Raw genomic sequence first — 22,069 nt, forward strand, 5'->3', positions numbered from 1 at the left:
GGGGGGGGGGGGGGTGTCTCCTTCAGGAAGGCCAGCTGTAGGGTGACTGACCCGTCACGGAGATGCACAGAGATACCCCCGCCCACCCGCGGCAGCGTGCACAGCGCCGCGTCCCTGGCCCTCACTCCAGAGCTGTACTTGTTCCGTTCACTGCCCTGAGCACAGACCGCTCGGAAAGAGAAAGGCCCCAGGTGAGAAGAGAGGAGGTCAGAAAGGGCGGCTGGGTACGTACCGGGGAAAGCGGGGTTGGTCTGTCCGAGGGGAGGAAAGGGGGTTTGCTGCATGGCCAGCTGGTGGAGCTTGGTCAACTGCTGGGGTAGGAGGGACACGAGAGCTAAGAAGGTTATTGTCATCGAGTACAAGTCACACCAAATTAAAAACGCGTAACGCAAGTCTGCACAGATAGATAGAAAGGGGGCCATGCGACACATGGCAGACGCAGCAGCACGCAAGGACTTGGCCTGGGATAACCAAAGGGCCGTGGTCGGTTGGCAGGCACACTGAGTCCTTCCCCACCTCGGCCCCCGGCCAGGCGGGCCCCCGGGCTCCATGGGGAGGGTCTAGAGCCACAGAGCAGGACCCGCTGGGCCCCAAGTGCCTCAATGTCACGCTGTCACTCGCGGGACCCACTCACATCGGTGGGTTGGCTTTCTTCTGCAAACTTGGCCCCGGCCCCGGGCCTGGCCCACTCCACGGCCGGCATCCTCCCCCGCAGGCCCTCACTCTACCCATGGGGCGACTTGGAGGGGCCACCTGCGGGGCCCACCGCCTGCCCCCTGCGGCCTCCAGGATTACAGGAAGCAGTCCTGGAAGGCTCCACCGAGGGAGCTGCGAGGGCCGCCAAGAGGGTGCAGGGCTCCTATGGGGGGGTCCCATGCCGATGCCCCTTCCCCCCACCCCCCCGTGCCCCATCCCTTGTCACCTGCCCCCTGGCCCCCATCCCCCAGCCACTAGACATTGGTGGGGGCTTTGAAATGCAGTTTCTTTAGTTAGTTTATCTGAGCTTCATTTCTTAAATAAACACTACAAATAACAGAAGATAAAGGTAAACGTGGTGAGCCTTGGCCCCCTAGTAGGGGCTGTCCGAATGCTGCGACCCCTGGCCTTGGAGACTTCCGGGCACGTCCTCAGCCCTGGCTCACCCACTGGCCTGGCCCACATCTCCAGCCGAGCGGAGAGAGGGCCAGGACATTCCAGGACGTGCACTCAACTCCCAACCTTCACAAAGGAAGCCCAGCCCAAATGCTTCCAGAGCCCAGAGGCCGGCATGGGGCCTCCACAGAGCCCCTGCGGCTGGCAGATGTGGGCACCCAGGGAGCGTGGAGGGCGCCCCCAGGTGAGACGAGGGTCTGACCAGTCACCACGTGGGTCCCATTCTGCAGAACGTGTCGGGGGTGGGGGCAGGTACGAGCGCTGGGATCTCCACGTCCCTGGCCTTCACGGGCAAGCCCTCGGGCGACAGAGGAGTGGGTATGCTGCTGGCCTCCCAGGGGCCAGGTGCGCTCTCCTAACAAATGCCGAACACCCCTTCCCAGTACGTGGGGGATCACGGCTGCCCCACGGGGGCTCCTCCCGAGAGCCCGCCACCCCGTCATGTGTCCGGCAGGTGCGGCCATGGGGACAGGGCTGGTGGAACACTGGCCGGCCAGTCCGGCCTCCTCCTGCATCCACAGGTTGGGGTCCAGGGGCCGAGCCGTGCCCAACCTGTGGCCTCCGGGCACACCTTTCCGGTAGAACCTCCGCTGTGCAGCCGCAGGGATGTGGGTGGGTTGTCGCTGCAGCCAAACCTTGGTGTCTCCTGGCCGTTCCTGTAGCATCTGCCAGTGCAGGGCTATCTCTTCCCTCCCTCCCTCCCCGGAAACGGTAAGCCCACCGTAAAAGCAGCCCTCCGCCACCCCAGGCCTCTCCCCACTCTGGGGGTGGGCCTGCTCGGAGAGAACCAGCCTCATCCCAGATTCAGCTGTCGTGCCTGGCAGCTCTGGGGAGGGGACGTGGTGACCTGGGGTCAGATTCAGCTCTGAGAGTCCCCAGTGAGGTGGGGCTGGGGGCTGACAGCACACCTGCTGCCCGGCAGGTCTGCCCTGTGACTGACACCACTGGGCTAAGCGTGGCCTGAGCAGACATGCACAGAAGCCCCCTGAGAAGAGCACACCCGGGAAACGCCGCTATGGGGATACCAACCCAAGTGTTGGGGACAAGAGGTGTGAGGGGACCCGTACCTGCCATGCCACGGGCGAGATGACCCCGCAGGGAAGGCGCTGAAGGGTGGGAGACCCCACTGCACAGCTCGGGCACCCTAGCAACGGCTCCTCTTTCCAGGGGCCCGTAAGAAAGGTGGCAAGGACCCATGGGCGTTGGGGCATGAGGGTGTGTGTGGGGGGCACCGACTGGGTCCTGCAACCCCGCCTCCCCTGAGCACACCGTCACCCCGAATCACGGGGACACCGGGTGGTGTCTGTGCCCCAAGCCCACCTACACGGAGCGCTGGAACCAGGTCTAAGGTCTCCTCACAAGGAGGTAACACAAGTTCCTAGGATGGAGGAGGAAACCCCGTCTCTGGAGACAACAAACATCCAGTTGGCTGTCCAGAGCCCAGCCCAGGGCTGGGACTGACCGTCACTGGGGTTTCGTGCAGACACCGCACTGGTGCAAGAGCCGCCTGGCGCGGGACTGGCATCCTAGGGGCTCCAGCACTTCACCCGGGGGCCGGGGGCCAGCGGGGAGCCCGAGGGGCGGCCCTGTGGCACCTGAAGGGCTTAAGGGGCCTTGGCCAGGCTGCTCTCTGCTCCTGGTCTGCGATGTGACCCCCGTCACATGCTTATGTGTCCGACGACCGGGCTGGCGTGGTCCCCATGAGGGCAGGGCCCTCTCCTATCTGTCCCCGAGTCTCCAAGAGTGCACTGCTGTGCGTGGCTCAAGATGGCAGGGGAGAGCGGGGCTCTGGGGGCGGGAGAACTGGTCGGAGTCTGATCACTGACCAGCTTTGTGGAGATGGGCACATCTGGTCTCCATGGGCCTCGTGCCCCCATCTGCGAGGCCCGGTGCCACTTGAGGGATGGGCAGGCTGAAGTGCCGCCCATGTGAGTTGGGGGGTGAATGAACATCGCAAACCAGCGGGGCGTCCCCACCTGGCCACGCACAGCCCCTGCACCCGCGGGTGCTCCTCTGGTCTCTCCATCACCTGCTCTCAGTCAAATGGATGAGCCCGCTGGCCACGCGTGTTACAGGCACAGCCAGATAACCCGCGAGGTGGGCTCTGTTTGCACCTGGAAAGTCTGGCACTCAGAAGTTCAGTGATTCAGGCCCCGACCTGTCCCACTGCAATGGATTTGCTGCTTTGTATGAAACAGTGGCCACACCAGCAAATAGATCCCCCCTCAGGCACCCGCGAATATAAAGTGACATCTTGGGAAGGACTGACCGGACGGTGGTGCCTGGAGGAGCACCCGTCCCTCAAGTGCGTGGGCAGATGGGTGTCAGCTGGCCTCTCTCTGTCTTGGCTCTGGCCTTAACTTTGCCTCCATTTCTACATTTGTAAAGGAGGGCGCAGCACTAAGTGCTAAGGGGACTTCCCACTTTTCGAGATATTTCTGCCATAAAACAAAACAAAACAAGAGAATCAGACTTTCTAATCTGGCCAGTGCCTACAAACCACTGGGAGGGAAGACAGGAGGGGAGGGTGGAGGGCGGAGCCAGCGGGCAGGCGTTACGTCAGACATTTCTCCATAACTGCCTTTTCCACTTAACTCTGTGTCAGAACATAAAACATAGACAAATACTCAACAAGTCAGAAGGATGCATAAGCACACGGCTCCACGAGTCATCACCAGACAGACGTGCCACACACCAGCACTCGCATCTAGGGACGGGCCACCTCGTGTTTTAGTCTGCGAGTCCTGTTTCCTCTTCTGTGAAATGCTTGTGTCTTTTGCCCATTTTTCTATTGGGTTGTTTTTCGCTGATTCACGTAAACTTATGTATTTCAGTTACTAATCCTATTCCAGTTATATGGGCTGGAAAGATCTTTTCCCCACTCTCCTTATGGAGCCTTGAGAGAAACAGAATTTAAAAATTTTAATGTAGTTGAACTCATCACTATTTTCTTTATGGTTTGTGCTTCTGTTTTAGGAAATCCTTCCCTGATCTGTGAACTGAAAGATATTGTTTTCTTCTAAAAGTGCTAAATTCTTCTCTCTCGTGTGGAAGTTCTTGGTACATAAGGAGTGGGCTTTCTTGTTTACGTTGTAGACTATCCTATCGGATATCGTCTGCATGACTAGCTTGAGGATTCTTGGCTTTTGCTCCTTCAAGTAAAATTCCAAACAGCCTGCGGGGATTTTGTGTGCGATTGTACTGCAAACGTACCTCAACCTGGGAAGATCTTTGGTGTCGTTTCCAGGAGGATCGTGGGTCTCTCCATTCACTGTGGTCTTCTGGTCTTCTTTAACTTTCAATAACGACAAGATTTTTTTTTTTAAATTCACCTTTTAATTATTGATTTCAATTTAATTGCTCTATGGGGAGAGAGTCATCAATCTGATTCCAATTTTTGAAAGATGGTGAGTCTTTTTTACGGTCTAGTGTGTGATCAAGCTTTGTAAACGTTTTCATGAATTCAGTAGCTGTGCTGGGGGAGTGTTCGGTGCACGTCGGTTAACTCGGGCTCACGTTGTACTGTCAGAATCTCTTTGTACTTGTCTACTTGGCCTTCCTTGAAAGAGGTCTGTTAAGGTTCCACTGCAACATCTGTTAAATGCTCTTAATGGTTTGTTAATTTTTTCCTTTATATATGTTTGAAGCTATGTTTTAGGTGCAAACTTAAATGTTTTATCGTCTAGTGAAGGATTTATCAATAAGTAATGACTAAGTAATTTCCTGTAAAGTTTTTTTTCCCCACTAATAATAATAATGGTGTATTGTTTCGTTGGGTTAGTATTTTCCTAGAATAGTTTTTCTGTTCTTTTAATTTTTCTAGGTCCTTATTCTTTAGGTGTGTCTCTTGAAAAAAAAAACTGATATATTTTTTTGTTTTTGTTTGCTTGTCTGTTTGTTTAGCTTTTCTTAAAAAACCCTCTGACAGCCTTTGTTTTTCAACTGGGAAGTTTCTCCTGCTTTGATCACAAATACCCACAGATGTAGGCTAATTTCTGTCATCTTATTTTAATTGTCCTGATCTTCAAAGGTTTCTTTCCTTTTTTCATTCCCTTTCTTTTGTACTGATTAATCTTTTCGTGTCACCCGCTTTCCCCTCCGTACCTTTATGGAAGCTATGAAAGTGAACGTGTTTCTGATAGTCACCACTTTGAAATTTTAACACATACGTTTAGTCTTAATTCAATATCTTTGCCTTCCTCCTGAATGATACAATGACCTACAGGATGTTTTAATCCCCTCAGCCACATCCTAATCTTACGTATGCTGTCGGTGCCCATTCAGTTCTGCTATGTTAATCCCAGCAATTAGATAGCATTGATTTTGATTTTACAAAGTTTGTTTTCATTGACCCAAATGTTTAAATTTTAATGTAGTCAAAAATATCAATGTTTTCTTTATGATTTGTGCTTATGTTAAGGAAAGAAATGGTAATTTTTTTTTTGTTGTTTTTTTGTTTTTGTTTTTTTTTTTGGCGATACGCGGGCCTCTCACCGCTGTGGCCTCTCTCGTTGCGGAGCACAGGCTCCGGACGCGCAGGCCCAGCGGCCACGGCCCACGGGCCCAGCCGCTCCGCGGCATGCGGGATCCTCCCGGACCGGGGCACGAACCCACGTCCCCTGCATCGGCAGGCGGACTCCCAACCACTGCGCCACCAGGGAAGCCCCCAGAAATGGTAATTTTTTTTTGCTCACCATTCTTTCTTGCATTTATAGCCTTCCTTCTGGGATCATTCTCCTTCTACTGACCAGCGTCCCTTAGAAGGTCACAGCTGTTTGTCTGAAAACATCTGTAACTTGGGAGATCCTATGGAGGTTGAATTTTAGGTTGACAGTTGTTTTATTTTGCCACCACAATTGCTCCTTTATAATATTCCTTCTCTCTCTCCTCTTGGAAGATTCACTTTTGGTCTTTGGTGTCACTTGGACACGTCTAAAATGGATTTTTGGTTGATCTGGTTGGGGATTTGTTGGGATTCCTGAATGTGAGCATTTTTTTCTTTATCGATTCTGAGAAGTTCTCTGTGCTCATCTCTCAGAAGCTTCCCTCCCTCCATCCTATCCACCAACCCTGGGACTTCAACTGGATCTGTGTTCTTCCTTCTCAGTCCTCCTTATCGGTGTTTCTCAGACTTTCCGTGCAAACAAGTTACCCAGGGTCTTGTGAAAAATGCAGATTCTGATTCTGGGAGGGGCGGGCTGAGGGCCATGCCACTGAAGAGCTCAGCTTGGAGGAGAGGGTGTGCAACCCCGGGGAGAGGGGCGGGGGCAAGAGTTAACCTGTCCCTGTTTCCTGCTCTGCGGCAGGTGGGGCCGGGCTGCCTCCCCGCCACTCCGAGCTGCGAAAGGAGAGGATTGAAGATCCTCCGATCTTGGAAGAACAAAGAGCCAGAGATGCGGGCGTCAGCGGGGTGGCCGTGCAGGGCTCTCACTAGAAGATGCTAGGAGCAGCCTCAATGGCACCTCCCTGCGGGCTCCCGGAGGGGGACACCAAGGAGGTGGGCGGGGAAGGCACTCCATCCCCGGCTGTGTCCACTGTGAGCAGAGCCCCAGGGACCACCGTCCGCACGGGATCTAGCTGTGCGCTCCCACTGGTTTCTTCTACTTACTATGACTCACTCGTTCCCAGTTTCCCCACTGCTAACTCTCTAAGTGACGAGCTTCCCGGCTAACACGGCGCCCGTCTACCCCCAGATACTCAACACCCTCTGCTGGGACCCAGCGTTGCGGGGACCGACAGCTCCGCTGCTCCTGGCCCCCAGCTCTGGCGAGGGCCCCTCGAAAGCCCATGTCCTCACCAGCCCAGGCTCCAAGGGAGGCCACCGGCCCAGATGGCTTCTGGTCTCGATTCTGCTCGCTTCCAGCACTCCTTTAATGAGGGGATGCTAAGTAAGGGAGTGACTTGGAAACTTTGAAGAGTAGAAATAAGATTCACACGTGAGGGCGTGCCTGACATTGACTGATTTCTCCCAGAAGAAACCAATTTCTTCCTGGTGTAATCAGTACAGGGACAGAAAGAGCAGAGGTGGGAGAGAGCGGTGGTGGCCATGCTGCGTCTGTCCAGGCTTCGCATCTGCTCCTGCGTCCTGAGTTGTGGCCACCATGGTCCTTCCTCGTGTCTGAAACCACACCCAACCCCTCGGGCAGGACACGTGGGTGGCCGTCCTGGAGCATTCTGGCCACCAGCCGTGACCAAGTCCTGCAGCTGCGACAGGCCCAGTCATCCAGCAGTCCTTGGCTTCTCCGAATGCCCGAGAGCTATGAGCTTCCAGAAGGATTCCGGTAAAACAAGGGCCGAGGTAGGTGAGAACCTGGAGGGAGACTGGTGAGGGTGGGGCCCTGATTCCTACGTAGGTTAAACCAGAAAGCAGGAAAAACTGCGCACATTTTAGCTCTAGATGAAGAAATGCTCAGCTCTAAGAAATGCATTTTCTCAAAGTCTGTGCCTGATTTAGGAAGGATTAGCTGCTGTGATGACAGTGGGGTGTGTGTCAGCCACTGGGGTTGATGTACTCAAATGGTGTATTCAGTTACCTTATAAAATAAATTAATACTTCCTGTAATTATTATATTTGCATTCTGAGAAATGAAGCTTTAAAAAAATTCCTACTGAATATTAAGCTCAGATAAAACTGCCTTCCTGGCCATGGTCACTCGTCACCACTTTATTTTGTTTTGAACGATTCTTAGTGATGGTCCAAGCCTTCAACTTTCCATTCCTGCAAGAGAAGCATTTATCAAAGTCCTGCTCTTCTGTCCTAACAGCTGCTCCTTCACACGTGCGGTCTGGGGAATGCAGGGTCCTGCACAAAAGCCCTTTCACGATAAAAAACCAAGTGTTTCAAATCTCTATCAAACTCAATGAGGCAACCATGTAATAGCTAGCTATAAATTAGTTTAAAATCCGAAAAGAATTCAAAACTACCCATTTTTCAGAGATACTGAGACAATCACACGGAAAGAGCAAACAACCAATTGATTTGAAAACCAGCCAAGTCCCCCGGCCTCGCTAGGTACGTGTGCCCTGGCCTAGGGAACCCAGACCAGGAATTCAGGCCTGGAGCGCGGAGGCCTCGGGCAGCAGGGAAGCACAGGTCTGCCATGGGCTGTGGGTCTGAACCTCCCCTCAGACCTGCTCTGGGGTAAACTGCCCCTAATGGCCCAGACCACCAAGTGTGCTGAGTTCTGAGTCTGCTTTTGCACAGATGCTTTTCCAAAGGCACAAGACCACCAGCCATGGGGAGTGAAGGCTGGGCCACCCTGTAAATTGGCTTCTCCTCTGATCTCTGTCACCCCATGCGGGCGCTCTATTGGGGTCCACGGAACCCACATGCCACGGTGCCCGTCCCGACCCCACCAGTGCTATGCTTTGCTCACTCCACATGGGTGACGGGCTCCCTCCCTGGGTTCCAGCACCTGCCGTCCCCTGGGTCACAGCCAACTGTCGTCTGGGATGGGGAGGGCAGGCATCCCCCATGTGGCTCAGGACGGCCCCCAGCCCCGTCTCCATCAGCTTTCTCTGACTTTTGATTCACGTGTGTTGCGTAACGAGGATTTTTTTAAAAAGGAAAAGCTGTTGGTTTTTCTTTTCTATTCAATAAATATGTCCTGCAACGATAGTGAACTGAATCTCTGTACTTCCAATACACACATGTACTCAGTGTCAGTGAATTCTTATAACTCTCCCTGCCCTGACTTTACGTCTTAAGGTGGCCGGCTCTTCACCTGCCAGTTCAAAAATGCGAGCGTCTGCACAAGATGGGCGGGCATTGCTGTCACCTGCGGTCCCTCTGCCTGGACAGAGCCCGCCCCCCACTGGCTCTCCGAGAGCAGCGCACGTGGACCCGCCTTCCCAGGACAGAGGACACTTCTTGGGTCGGACCTCAGCTTGCCGTGCCTGTGGCCGTGGCACACAAACCCACCCACCTCTTCCCTCTCTTCCCCGCACCCCACTGCCCAGGCCAGCAGCGCAGACCTCGCGGCCCAGCCTATCTACAGCCCTGTGGCCTGCGGCTCCCCTGCAGTGTGCTCGGGGCATCCAGTCCTCCAGCAGCAGCACTGCGCTCAGACTGGAACCCAGTCTAACGCTAGAACAGAGCCCTGCCTGCCGCACGGGCTCCCAACGGCCTGGATCTCGTGCATGCATGGACCCTGCTCCGACCGGGGCCTGAAAGGGAGCATGTAGCCTCACCAGTTGTTCAAACGCCCATCCAAGGTATCCCGGCAGACCTGCTGATGGCACATTACCTGCCTGCTCAGGTGCCCACGGGGCCCAAGCCGTCCCCCGCCGACCAGGGCAGGCGCCGGGGACAGAGCAGCCCGGTGGCCCCGGCCCGAGGCCCCATGTGCGCAGGAATAGCCGGGACTGCAGCCATAATCAAAACAATTGGACGCCAGGCCAAGTCCTCCACAGGAGCAGCATTAGTGCTAAGAGATGAAAGGTTATCAGGCCCATATGGATATGACACAGGCCAGGAGCACTGAGAACAGTGTTAATATATTAGGAGCGATTGGCAGCAGCATGCAGGTAGGGGGGAAGTGGGGACGAGAAGAGAGGTGAAGGGACAGAGTAAAAACTCACATCTGGGTGGGGGATGGCGTACTGTCCCTGGATCGTGTAGGCCTAGAGAGAGAGAGACACCGTCAGCTCGAGAAGCGGCAGCCATGGGTCCCCCACCGCGGCCTCCCCTGCGGGACGAGGGCCCTCCTCGGGGAGGGCTTTCCTGCAAGCAGGCCCCGGGCCCTCTGGTTAAGGCCTTCCCCCTTCACATAGGAGAGGCGACCCTCCCAGGGCCCGGGGTGCAGAGATTGGGGGCAGGGTCCTGGCATTGAGCCTCCCCCAGGGTCCCTCGGTGGTTGGAGCTACAACCAGACACACGATGGGGCGAGGCGGGGGGGAGGGGAAGGGCCAGGCAGCCGGCTTCCGACTCTCACTCCCTTGCCCCTCAGCTGACAGTATCTTAGAACAGCCGCTTGACTCTTGCTATGAGTCACTGATTATTAACCCTTTGAGAATTTAATCGGCTATCAGAGTAAACACTTTCAGGACATATTTACTCCAAGAAACCCAAACAACAAAACAGAAAACTTTAAAAGTTGACTCAAAACCAATTTTGCGAACGCCAGATTAAGTAAGAAATGCACCCAAATCAGCCACAGGTTGGCTGATCGTCTTCCAGCCTCAGAGGACCGGACAGCCGTTGTGACTTGGGGGCAGCATGCTCTTGGTGGCACAGCTCCCAGAGGGGGCTTGTTTTCCCTTTACCGTGTCACTTGCCTTCAAGACAGTGACTCGGAGTAGCCGCAGCACATGTGTGGGCCCTGAAGCCTCTCCCACCGCCCGCCCCGCCTGCCTCAACAGTCCCTCAGCCAAGATGCTTCCAGAAACTCACAGCCAAAAAACAAACAAACCACACAGAGTCGAGGGAGAGTAAAGACAAAGACTTGCCACTGGGACTCGGTGACGTGGAACGTGCGGCACCAGCCACGCTAGGCCTGCAGGTGGGGCAGGCGCAGAGCCCCCGTCTGGGGGAGGCCCGGGCACCTCGTGGGGAAGGAAAGGAACCTGACCAGAAACAGCATGCATCGGGAAGGCTGCGCGTGCTCGGGGCCGTGGGATGCTGCCAGGCACTGTGCCAACGTGTCCCCGAGTGTGACAGGCCCTGGGACAGTGCCGCCCATGTGCTCCCCGACTGGCAGCTCTTTATCCCAGACACTTTCAGTTTCTGACTTATCTTTTCATCACTCAGGTGTTACGGTTTCTAGTTTTACTGAAAGTGCTCGGGCTGCCTACCATCATTTCAGGGCAGAGGTACAGACAGACGACAGGTCACAGGTTCCGTCTGGATGAAATCTTTACGGACCGAAACTGCTGGGATGGCAGGAAGTGCCTCTCGGCAGCGGGGACGTGCGGGCATCTTCACAGGGACAGGGCAAGGCGGGAGGCTCTGAAGCCTGGGTGTGCAGCGCGTCCTGCAGGCGGGCGGGGAGGGCCCGGGGCCCTCTGCCCCGTGACCCCTCTGCCCGCTACCTGCAGCGCCGCGGTGACCCTCCTGTGACTCTGTCCCCCACCGACGACCAACACTAGTCAGTCGCTGGCCACACTACCTGTCCCCAGGGCGCAGGCGCTGGGTTAAGGTGCTGAGTCCCTGCGAAGCCCACGGTGGCAGTGGCCTCACTGTCCTGACTGGGGGGTGGGTGATGCCCTGCTTTGCTGGCCGGGGCGGGGCTGGGCTGGGCCCGGGAGGCTGCCAGGCTCTGGCTCATGTTAACATGCCTCCCCTCTGAATAAAGCCTGCGCTTCTCCATGTGGAATCATCGCGGGCTTGCTTGCATGTTGGGGCTGAGGCCGCGCAGGTAACTAACCTGCCGCTGATCACGGATGCACGGCAGGAAAGGAGCTCTGAACGCGGTGGGCCATCTGCGGCTGCCCTGAACCACAGGGACCGCTGCCCCCTCCCCCCAGGGATTCACCACAAACGCTGCTGCAGGAGCTCAGACCCTGCCCTCACCTCGCAGGGCTCAGCGGGAGAGAAACCGGACAAGGTTCTTTTACAGAGCAGAGAAAAACGTGGAGAGTTTGTATTTGCCTCTTTTCCTTCACGGCCCTCCCATCCTGGGTCATCTGGGAAGTCTCTGTCTTAACTCTCCCTTGAACAAGGCACACAGCACTGCCACCTGGACGCAGAGCTTCTCCTGGCACACTGGCCTGGCCTTTGCAAAGTCCCTTGACTGCGGCTGCCGTGACCCTGCTGTGAAGGGACAAAGCGAGCTCCTGGCGGATGCCTCTGAGCCTGGTGCCCAAGGGCAGAAGACAGGGCACAGCCCCCCTGTCGGCCCCTCCAGGTCCCGCTAAGCCAACCACTGGCCTCAGACAGAAATCTCCGTGACCCCTGGTTTCCAGGCCCTCCCTGGCGGGAGAGAAAGCTCAGGGGCTCCCACCAAAACAGCAGGTGTGTGAAGTGGCCATGGCCGGCCTGCTGGGCCTGCGGCCAGCGTGGGGCAGGGTGGAGAGAGAGGGTCGTCCCTGTAACGGGACGCCCAGCTGGCCTCCCCTTCATCCTTGTCTCGTCCCTCACGTGCTCCTAGGGGGAACTCATGTGTGGGAAGTTGGGAACGTGTATTTCAGGGGAGATGGGGCCAGTTCTCACAGTCGTAGTTGCCTCAAACAGGAGTCATAAAAGCCCTGGTAATGCTCCCAGCCCTTCCTGCCTCCGAGCTTCCTAAAAACACCAGGAAGCTAGACTCGGGCGGTGCTGCCCGGCTGAGCAGGCCTGAGCCCGGACCAGGGTCCTCCTGGGCCCAGACGCCACAGGGCGTCCGCCTCGGCCCTTTCTATCTGTGGACGCTGCCCGGTGGGTCTCTCTCATGGTGGCCCACGTCCACCCCAGGGCCGGCTGCGTGTCAGGAGAGCTCTGCGTCCAGCGTGCGCGGGGGACACGTGCACGTGAGAAGGGAGAAAACCTGAGTGCACTAACGGGCAGCGGCGGGGGCTGCAGTAAAAGGCTGAGGTTGGCAGTGGAGGCCGAGAGCGGGTCGGCTCTTACCTGACCACCTGCAAAAATGACAGGGGTGGAGGCGGGCTTTGGGCGGTAGGGAATGGTGGCACCTTTCGGTGGGGACTAGGAAAAGGGACAGGAGAGGGAGAGAGAGCGTCAGAGCAGCTTCGCAGCCGGGCAGTCGTGAGGCCTCCTTCCGACCCCCCCGCCGCGCCCCCGCCCTCCCCAGCCCCCAGGTCCTCCAGGGACCACCGCCCTACACACAGCCGCAGCAGGAGGCGGCGGGTGACGGGTGAGGCGGGCGGACGCGCCCCCGCCCGCACACGCGACCCTCCCCAGGCGCCAGCACAGGCGCTGCATTCTGAGAGGGGCGTGCCCCCTCCTTCAGTCCTCGGGAAAGAGCCCCCGGGGACTCGGCGCCAGTGCCGGGGCTTCGCGTGGCCTGGGCTGACATTCAGTTGGCATCATCACAGGAAAGTTAGAAACATCCAACTTCACTGTTTAAAAAAAGAGCCATCACTTAATGCACCTTAGAGTCCAAATGAAATAGTCCACAGTTGTGATGCAATTTGCTACAATTTCCTTTCATTATTCTGTGTCCAAAAGTGTAGGATTCATATCTTGGGGTGAACGATATTCTCAAGCACCAGAAGTCAGCCAGATTCTGATGATGTCAACCAGACCCCGTGGTCAGAAGCCATCAGGCCCTCCCCTGTCCCCTTGCCTGGGTGACCGTCTTCCCTGGGAGCAAAGTCTACAGGGCTGGGCCCGGGCTGTTGTCGGGAGTCCTGAGTCAGCAGCACCACCAGCCAGAGACAGAGCTCAGGGACCAGGGCAGCCTGTCTTTGCTGGGACTTCCTGAGGCCATTGCCCACCCAGGCCCAGCCACCAGGTGGTGTGACCTCAGTGTGACCCAACCCAAGACACACACAGGGAGGTGGGGACAGCAGAGGGGTTGGCAGCTTCAACTCTGCAGCCCAGGCCACATCATGCGAACTTGTCCATGCGGCGTGCCCTTGAACACCCTGTGTGACCTTGGATGTGTGCTGTGTGACCTTGAACACAGTGTGACCTTGGCCTGCTCTGTGACCTGGAGCACACCATGTGACCTTGGCCTGCTGTGTGACCTTGGATGTTCTGCGTGACCTTGACACGTTGTGTGACCTTGGCCTGCTGCGTGACCTTGTGGAGAGCACAAGGGGCTGCTTCGAGGGCCCGTGTGCTGACCGCGTGTGGGTGACGCTGGGCTCCCGTCCTCCCGTCTCCGGCTCGTCTGAGGTCGTGTCCAGGAGCCTCTGCAGCAGGGTTCTCTGTGGTCTCAGGGCGATTAGGGGTCACCGGGCAGGAAGCGTGACTACCCTGAGTGACCGTTTCCGCTGCGAAAGGAGGACTCGGTCCAGCTGCTGCCCCCACTCCATCCCTGAGCTGGGGGGTGGGCTCCCGACTTCTCAGCCTCGACTGTCACCTTGCTCCATGGTGTACTCCGACCCCGCCGAGGGCAGCGCCCGCCCTCTGCTGGCCCTGATGGCCATGATGCCCAGTTCCTTTCGAGCTGACCTCTGGTGGAGGGAGGCCTTCTGAGCACACGTCCCCCACCCAGGGCTGCAGCCCCGACCCTCGCGTTCACCGACCCGCCACTCCTCGAGCAGCTTCTCCCTCCTTCGGTAGTGATTTCTTGGGCGGAGCCCCCCACCCCAGAGGCCGAAACTCCAGTCAATCTTCATTTAACTTTGGACCAGGGTCTCCTAGCTGCGGTGACGCTTCCTCCCCCATAAGTGGCTGCTCCGGCCTCCGGGGACTTCGTGACACCAACGGCAGGAGGCCTCGTCCCCGTCCCTCGAGGACCGATCACGCCTGCCGTGTGCTTCAGCGTTCACTGTTTCACAGCCCTGGGGGCACCAGCGCCCCACAGCCAACGGGGTCAAGCTCTCCTGTGGGGTCACGTCTGACCACAAACGTGGCACAAGCAAGGCCACGTGGCAGGGGTCCCGAGGAGCCCACATGTCCTGTTCTGACCTCGTCGGGGACATCAGAGGCGGCGTCCCGCCTGGAGCGGTTCACGTCACCCCGCCTCGCCTGGGCGCCGCCGCCCACCAGGCCGCTTGGGCATCTGCCACACTAGGGGTGCCAGGCCATGCTTGCTACCCACCCTCACGGCCCCTCGCGGTCCCAGTGCCGGGACTGAAGAGAACACAGATCCTCACTGTGACCAGCGTGTGGGGAAAGCTTCAGAACAAAATATCTAGAAAAATATTTTTGATTTCCCAACATCATACTTCAGGAAAATAAAAGCGATACAAATTTTTTTCTAAGGAGGTGGTCATGGTGCTTTAACACCAAGTCAAGTACAAAAGAGGGAGAACCCACCGCTGCCCCGCCCCGAGGCTAATTCCTGGGGGAGACTGCTGTCACCTCAGGCAGACCCTCCGTCAAGGGCTTCGGGCATGGGCGGAGGAGGGCCCAGGGGCCGGGCCACCAGCACAGGTATTGAAACCTTTCGTTTGAGGCACGATGACTTCATTTTAGCTTAAGAAAGACCAGCAGCTATTATTGATAGCTTCAATTAATCTTTCAGCAGTTTGGGTATTGATTGAAACTTAATTCTTGGGTTTTTTTCCCTCAGATTTTCAAGAGAGGTTTTTCCTGCTCAGCTGTGCCTTCCTTGCTTCTCCTTTGGTTAATCGTTTTGTTTACTTCTTTTTGTCTTCACAGTTGGGGCGTTTTCGTGTGCTTTTCCTAAGTCCTGTCCATTGTACCTCGGCGGCGTCTCTGATGCCCGCAGGCTGGGCCCACGCAGTGGGGTCCTATCCATGGCATGGGCCTCTTCACTCCATCTGCATCTCCAGCCCGGACCTGGCCCCAGGGCACACCTGCACCACTTTTAAGGACTGACCCTCTGCTGAACGCCCCTCACACCACAGACTGCTAACTCTTTATCCAACTCCAGAAATAGGGGGAGGGGCTTACGCTCCCCACGTTCTCCGTTTGCTCCCCAGGTCCCCAGTGAAGACGACCGACCCACCCGAGGTGGCAGGAGCCAGCGGCTGCCCTCCCATGGAGCCCGCACTCCAGCACAGCTCTCACTCAGGGCGTCCCTGAGGCCCGCCCTCACGCGGCCCTGACCACATGAAGCCTCAGGGCCCCGAGGCCTCCGACGCTCAGAAGCCCCGGCCGGCACGGAGTGAGGGGCAGGCTGGCGAGGAGCCCTGGACTTGTGGACAGACTGTACCTCCAGCATGACCACACAGATTTGCTTGACACACTGGATGATGGCATCGGGGGTCCCCGAGATGGTCACTGCCCGCTCCGTGGAGTTGGGCAGCATGTCCCCGGCCACCTGGACCTGGGCACCTGTGGACTGGAGAGACCAGATGTTGGAAGGGGCCCCACCGAGCGGGGCAGTGTGCACTGCAGCAGCACTTCCTGGGTGCCCCCGGGGGCGTCGAGGGCACAGCACGCCTTGGGACAGCCCCCCCCGACTCTGCCCCAGGTCACCCCCCCACGCCCTCCGCACGCTCCGTCTGGAGCCCGCTGCCAGGGCACCGCAGACCTGGAGCAGGGCAGGCAACGCTGGGTGCAGGAGCGGCATCTCAGGAGGCAGAGTTTTTTTCAAATATGTGGAATTCTCTCTCTCTGTGGAGTTTGAGGTCACAGAGAAAGATGGATCCCAGTCACGGGGCCTAAAGCGTGTGGCCGTCTTTCCTGGAAGGAATCAAGCCTGGGGGCTGCCATCCTTTGGGGAAGGGAAGGCCTTGGGCTTTCCTCGGGAGAGGAACTTGTGAAGGTAAGGTGGACCCCTCAGGCAAGCCCCACCCCAGCTGGGACGGCTCAGCGACTCTCAGGAAACGGGGCCTGGCAGTGGGCGCAGGGGCCTCCCGGGGGGGCAGAGCCCGTGCCCTGGAGCCCAGGACTGGGTGGAGGGGTGCCACGGCCGCGTCCCGGGAGTCAGGCCTGGGCTCCTCTGCGTGACGCCCACAGCGGGGGCTCCCACGGTCGCTCTGCCTTGTGGCTCGTCCCTCCCCTGCCGCAAGCTCTGTGCTGCAGGGTCTGCAGGGACCCGGCTACTGCTCTGCCCCAGGGACATCCTGACCACCCGGCGCTCGGCTCCCGGGTGGGGAGGGCTCGTTACCTCCCTGATCTCCTTGATCTTGGAGCCGCCTTTGCCGATCAGGGACCCGCACTGGCTGGCGGGGACCACCAACCTCAGCGTCACCGGGGGCTTGCTGGTGGCCGGGCTGTTGCTCATGCAGTTGATGATGTCCTGGGGAGGGGGAAGCACGTGCGTCGGCTGCGAGAGCCTAGCAGGCTCCCTGTCAGGGGTGGGGGAGACGAGGACGAGGGGGAGGCAGAAGCACGATGGCAAACGGCTGAGGGTGAACAGCGGGAGGACATGGTGGCCGGGCTGGGCTGGTCACAGGGGCTGCGAGGCCGGGCCAGGCTCAGGGCACGAGGAGGGGCGGCTGGAGAACACAAGGGGACCCCCAGGCGTGCACGTCTGGGCAGTCGCGCTGCTGCCACAGGGTGGGGCGCAGACCCCCAGGGTGCCTGGACTCAGGGTCCGACCTCTGTCCCTAAGGCCTGGCGGGCAGAGAGGGGCTTGGACAGAGGGAGATCCATTTGACAGAAGGACCTACTCCCCAGCTTGATCACCCTTCCAGTAAAGACACCAAACACATCTCCAGATAACTTGCAGCAATTTCAAAAATATCCGAAACACATAAAAAGCTTAAGGTTGAGCTCACTGACAGACGTACACAAAAGCGCACAGACACATAAATGCGCGTAGATTTCCTGGGCCTGGGTCTCCCTTTGCCCGTCCACATCTGAGCCAAGCTAAACACACTGGGGGTCAGCTGCCGTGGTCAGGGCTGAGGCCTGGACGTGGCCGCCTCACTGCCGGTGCCAGGCCTTCCCTGAGGGCTCGTGGTCTGGGGGCAGGCCCCAAGGGACCGCTCAGTGAGGGAGGGGGGCCTTGGGGGAGGAGGGACCCTGGCCGGTCACCAGGTGGACCGGAGGGGGCAGTCTCCGGGGAGGCAGAGGAGGCAGAGGGGCTGAGAGGTCCCCTCTTCCGGGACAGGGCTCCCCAGGGGTGCCCCTTACCTCCTCAAACTTGTAGGCGATCATGGCAAAGGCCTTGAAGATGGCGTCTGTCGGGCCTGTGATGGTCACGATTCTTTCTGGGCAGTTTCCTTCCGAGATGTTGATCCTTGCCCCGCTCTGGGAGGGAGATACGCAGACCCCAGAAACTGGATTAAAGCCTTGGGGCCGGCAGTGGGCTGGATCCTAGGGCCTACTGACCACTGCGGACTCCTGCAGGCTGGTGGCACCCGAGCCTCAGCACCGATGGCCGGTCCTGTCCTACTGTGCTGGCTGTGACCCAGTCGTGACCGGGAGGGCACCTGAACTGCTGGTGTGCACGTCAGGGCTCCGCATGGCCACCCGTCGTTCACATCGCTGCCACGCGGGGCTCCCGGCGGGTCCCGGCCGCATGGGGCTGGGCGCAGAGCTGCTAGGAGGCCCTGGCCTCCTCCCTCCCGCCCTCCCAGAAGCAGCACGCGGCTCAGGGCGCCAACTCACCTCTTCACGCATCTTTTTCACAGTCTCTCCTTTCTGGAACAGAGGTTCAGACAAGGGAGGGGTCACTCGGGCTTCCGCCACAGGCACGGGAGGCTGGGCGCCCCAGCCCTTGAAGGTGGGCTCCGGGCCTGACATGCGTGACTCCCCGGCCGGCCCGCCACCTCGCCCAGGGCACAGGCTGTGGGCTGCGCAGACCTGGCCCCAGGGACCCGATGCGGATCCACGCTTGGCCTGGGCACCTGCTCCACGGGGTGGGTTTGCACCCGTCCCCAGCCTCACCGCTGGCAAAGTGGGGACCAGGCCCTCGGGTGATCCCACAAGGAACTTGTGAAAAGAAGCCTGACTCTGAGCTCCGGGGGCTCCCCCACCATTCAGGGACCACGAGGGACCAGCGAAGCCAGAGAAGGTCGCAAGGAATGGGGGTGTGGGGTCCTGGCCCACCTCTCTCCTACGCGCACCCAGCTTCCAAACCAGCGCTCACTTTCCCCAGGGGAACGTTCCTTTGAGAATGGACTCACCACCACTCAGGCCGGAGGTGGGAGACTGCTCCCAGGAATGCACGTGGGAATTGGTCCTGAGCTCTCAAACCCGGGAGGAAGGACTGGCCACCAGGGCAGGTGGGCGGTGGGGCTGCCTCGGGGGATGACTCCCCAGCTCCCACAGGGCTGGAGAACGGGAAGCTCTGCGACCAGCCTCATGGGGGTGCAGCCTGAAGGCGACGGGGCAGGATTCCAGCGGGATCCCCACTGCTCGCCTGGCACGCACCGTGCGTGGCTCACCCCCTGCACAGGGCTACTCCAAACCTCACTGTGCCTCTGAGATACCCCGGTAGAGGCAGAGTTCACTCTATAATTACCTTCCTGGGACTCCCCTGGTGGCGCAGTGGTTAAGAATCCGCCTGCCAATGCAGGGGCAATGGTTCGAGGCCTGGTCCGGGAAGATCCCACATGCCACGGAGCAACTAAGCCCGTGCGCCACAGCTACTGAGCCTGAGCTCTAGAGCCTGCGAGCCACAACTACTGAGCCCACGTGCCGCAACTACTGAAGCCTGCACGCCTAGAGCCCATGCCCTGCAACATGAGAAGCCACCGCTCACCGCAACTAGAGGAAGCCCGCGCGTAGCTACGAAGACCCGAGGCAGCCAAAAAAATAAAAATAAAAATAATAATTACCTTCCCGATGATGCTGCCAACTTCCTGTAGGAAAAGAATCACAGAAAGATGATGTCATAGAGCAGAAGGAGCATAAATCCTGCGACAGGACGCAGCGAGGCTGTCCAGCTTCCGAGTCATGAGTGAGGGAGGGAGACTGGACGGTCAGGAGGGAGCGGGCAGGCAGGCTGCCCTGCCTCTGACCGACAGACAGACAAAGAGAATGGCCAGCTTTCCAGATAAACATGTCAACGGGTATCACCTGTGCACTTAAGGCCTCAAGGAAACCCTGCAAGAAATGGATGAAAGATAAAATCTCCCCCAGTGATTTTGTGATGTATAAAAATTTAGCGCTGCTATTGCTATTTGACTTTTTTTAAAAAAGGTAGAACATTGAAAGACTCTTGAGCACACCGCCATGGTTCTAAAGCCTGGGGCCCGCAATGGTTCAGATGCGCTCCCGGCCAGGATTGCCCGTCGCAGCACCTGCCTGCCTGGGACAGACCCACAAGGCTCTGCCATGGCGCCTCAGGGAGGCGTGGCCAGACTGCTTCTAGCTGCAGAGAGCAGCTTCCACAATCAAACTCATCTTCCTTATTACAGTGAAGCCCTCAGCGCTCACAGTGTCCCGGGGAAATGCCTCAGTTTTGCGAGGCCAGGAGGGCGCATGTGCAGCAGGGGCTGTGGCAGCAAAGGGCAGCTGGGCACGGGGTGGTGGCCCCTCTGGCAGTCAGGGCGCCTCACCTCCCAGGGGCAGGGTTTGGTACTTGCTGTGGCAGCAGCTGCTGGAGGTGGGGCCATGCATCTGACCTCAGACTGTCCCCCACGGTACACACCCAGCTCCGGACAACCTTGACCAAATGCCACCCACCCTGGGAGCGGGAAAGGCGGTCAGCATTCCTCCATCACGGAAAGGGAGGCTCTAGGTGTGAGCACCAGCTTCCGGAAATCTAGGGAGAGCAGTGCCCCAGGCACTATGCCAGCCTCTACCGTCCCCTGGGTTTCTCATGGTACAAACACCAGACAGAGGAGCCAGGATGAACCCTGTGCTATTGGACTGGAATAGGGGGTGTGAACTCAGGGAGCCCAATTTAGAGATAAGTATGCAAATGTCCGCAGACATAGGTGTGTATGATTCTACACACACCCACGCCCACACACACAAGCGCACGCGTGCGCGCACACACAAATACATATTCCCTAGCTCTGTCTGGGGCCTACAGTAGCCCAAAAGCCGTGAGTACCCCATGTGCCCACCTCTGGGCTCTAACACCATCCCACCATCCTCCACTCAAGAGAGTTGGGTTCTCTACAGAAACGGCTGATTCCAGGACCAGCAGGAAAGTAAGGATGAGCAACAGCGGTGTGCAGAGAGGATGTGCAGTCAGAACGGTGGGTCCCCCCAGAAGGACACACGCCAGCTTGGTGGGGCGACCACGCCAAGTCAGGGACAACGTGAGCATCAAAATTAATAATGACAGTGCGGGGACAGCGCGGGGACAGCGCGGGGACAGCGTGGGGACAGCGTGGGGACAGTGTGGGGACAGCACGGGGACAGCGCAGGGGCAGTGTGGGGACAGCGCGGGGACAGCGTGGGGACAGTGCGGGGACAGCATGGGGGGTGATGCGAGCAAAACAGCAAACCCTGCATCCAGGAAGCCATGAATGAAGCAAGGGTGGCACACAGGATGTTCACGCAGCACCTAAGTACCTGCCAGCAAAGACGCCCTGATGACTGTGGAAGAGCAGTTGGGGAGATGCCGAGCAGGTGCCCCCCACCAAGTGACACCCTGAAATCTGGACTACCTGATAGGAAAGCTTCTGTGACACTCCTGCCAACGGTGAGGAAACGTCAGAAAAAGCCAAAGTGAGGGACATTCTTTCTACAAAAGAACTGGGTGGGAACTTTGCTTTCAAAGCAAAAGCAAGGGAAGCGTGGGGAGCACCTGTCTGAAGGGCAGCCCTGGGATGACCGGTGCACTCGAGTGGGGCCGTAGCCACCTGGCCGGCACGTCTGCATCAGTGTTAGTGTCCTGAAGGAGAATGCCCTCACGTGTAGAAAATACACACTAGGGCACAGGGGATGGGGCAGCAGGCGGGCAGCTCAGCCTCGAAAGGTTCTGGGAGAAACGTCATTTGGACGGTGCTGCGGCTGCTTTGTAAGTCGGAGATAGCTTAGAATTTAAAAAGCCTCATATGAAACGAAGACCCCCGCGGTGGGCGTGCCTCCCCTCCCCTCTCCCGCCCCTGTACCTTTCCGTGCATCAGCAGGCGGATGGTCAGCGTCACGTTCAGGCCACCTTCTGAGACCTTGGACTCCATCTTTCTTCCAAAATGTAGCTGGGGGTGGTGGCTCAAGGTGCCGAGGGTGCCGTGAGGGAGGACAGATGGGGCCCAGATGGTGTCACCTGGCAAGGGAAGGCACACATCAGGCGACCGGGCCTGGGCGGGCAGGTGGGTCGGTGGGCTGCCACCTTCAGCATCGCTGCCGGGGAAAGGCAGAGGCTTCCTGGGCACCCCAGTCAGCACGAGGAAGGGCTGGTCCCGGGACTCAAGGTGTGGCACCTGTGGGGGCCTGGGGTACATGGCAGGGGGGATGGGCCTCAGGGAAAGCCGCCAGCGAGTGACCTGGCCTCACTGCTGACTAACGCATGGTCCTGGGCCTCAGTGTCGCCTCTGTGATGAGGGACAC

At 58.3% G+C, this 22,069-nt stretch overlaps 1 protein-coding gene across 1 annotated transcript in view; it reads right to left on the reverse strand.

Annotated features, from left to right (window-relative positions):
* The window catches only part of PCBP3 (poly(rC) binding protein 3), a 27,215-nt gene extending 5,435 nt beyond the window's left edge, over window positions 1–21,780 (reverse strand). The window contains exons 1-9 of the mRNA XM_007452484.1: window positions 21,631–21,780; window positions 19,399–19,422; window positions 18,227–18,259; window positions 17,750–17,866; window positions 16,779–16,910; window positions 15,879–16,007; window positions 12,698–12,772; window positions 9,733–9,774; window positions 233–311 (exon numbers count right to left, since the gene is read on the reverse strand). Of these exons, the coding sequence (XP_007452546.1) occupies window positions 233–311; window positions 9,733–9,774; window positions 12,698–12,772; window positions 15,879–16,007; window positions 16,779–16,910; window positions 17,750–17,866; window positions 18,227–18,259; window positions 19,399–19,422; window positions 21,631–21,699 (700 nt within the window). The 5' untranslated portion in view covers window positions 21,700–21,780. The remainder of the gene's footprint in view (window positions 1–232; window positions 312–9,732; window positions 9,775–12,697; window positions 12,773–15,878; window positions 16,008–16,778; window positions 16,911–17,749; window positions 17,867–18,226; window positions 18,260–19,398; window positions 19,423–21,630) is intronic.
* Between the last annotated feature and the right edge of the window lie 289 nt (window positions 21,781–22,069).

The sequence above is a fragment of the Lipotes vexillifer genome, unplaced genomic scaffold, assembly GCF_000442215.2.
Source record: "Lipotes vexillifer unplaced genomic scaffold, Lipotes_vexillifer_v1.1 scaffold545, whole genome shotgun sequence".
NCBI classification, from domain to species: domain Eukaryota; kingdom Metazoa; phylum Chordata; class Mammalia; order Artiodactyla; family Lipotidae; genus Lipotes; species Lipotes vexillifer.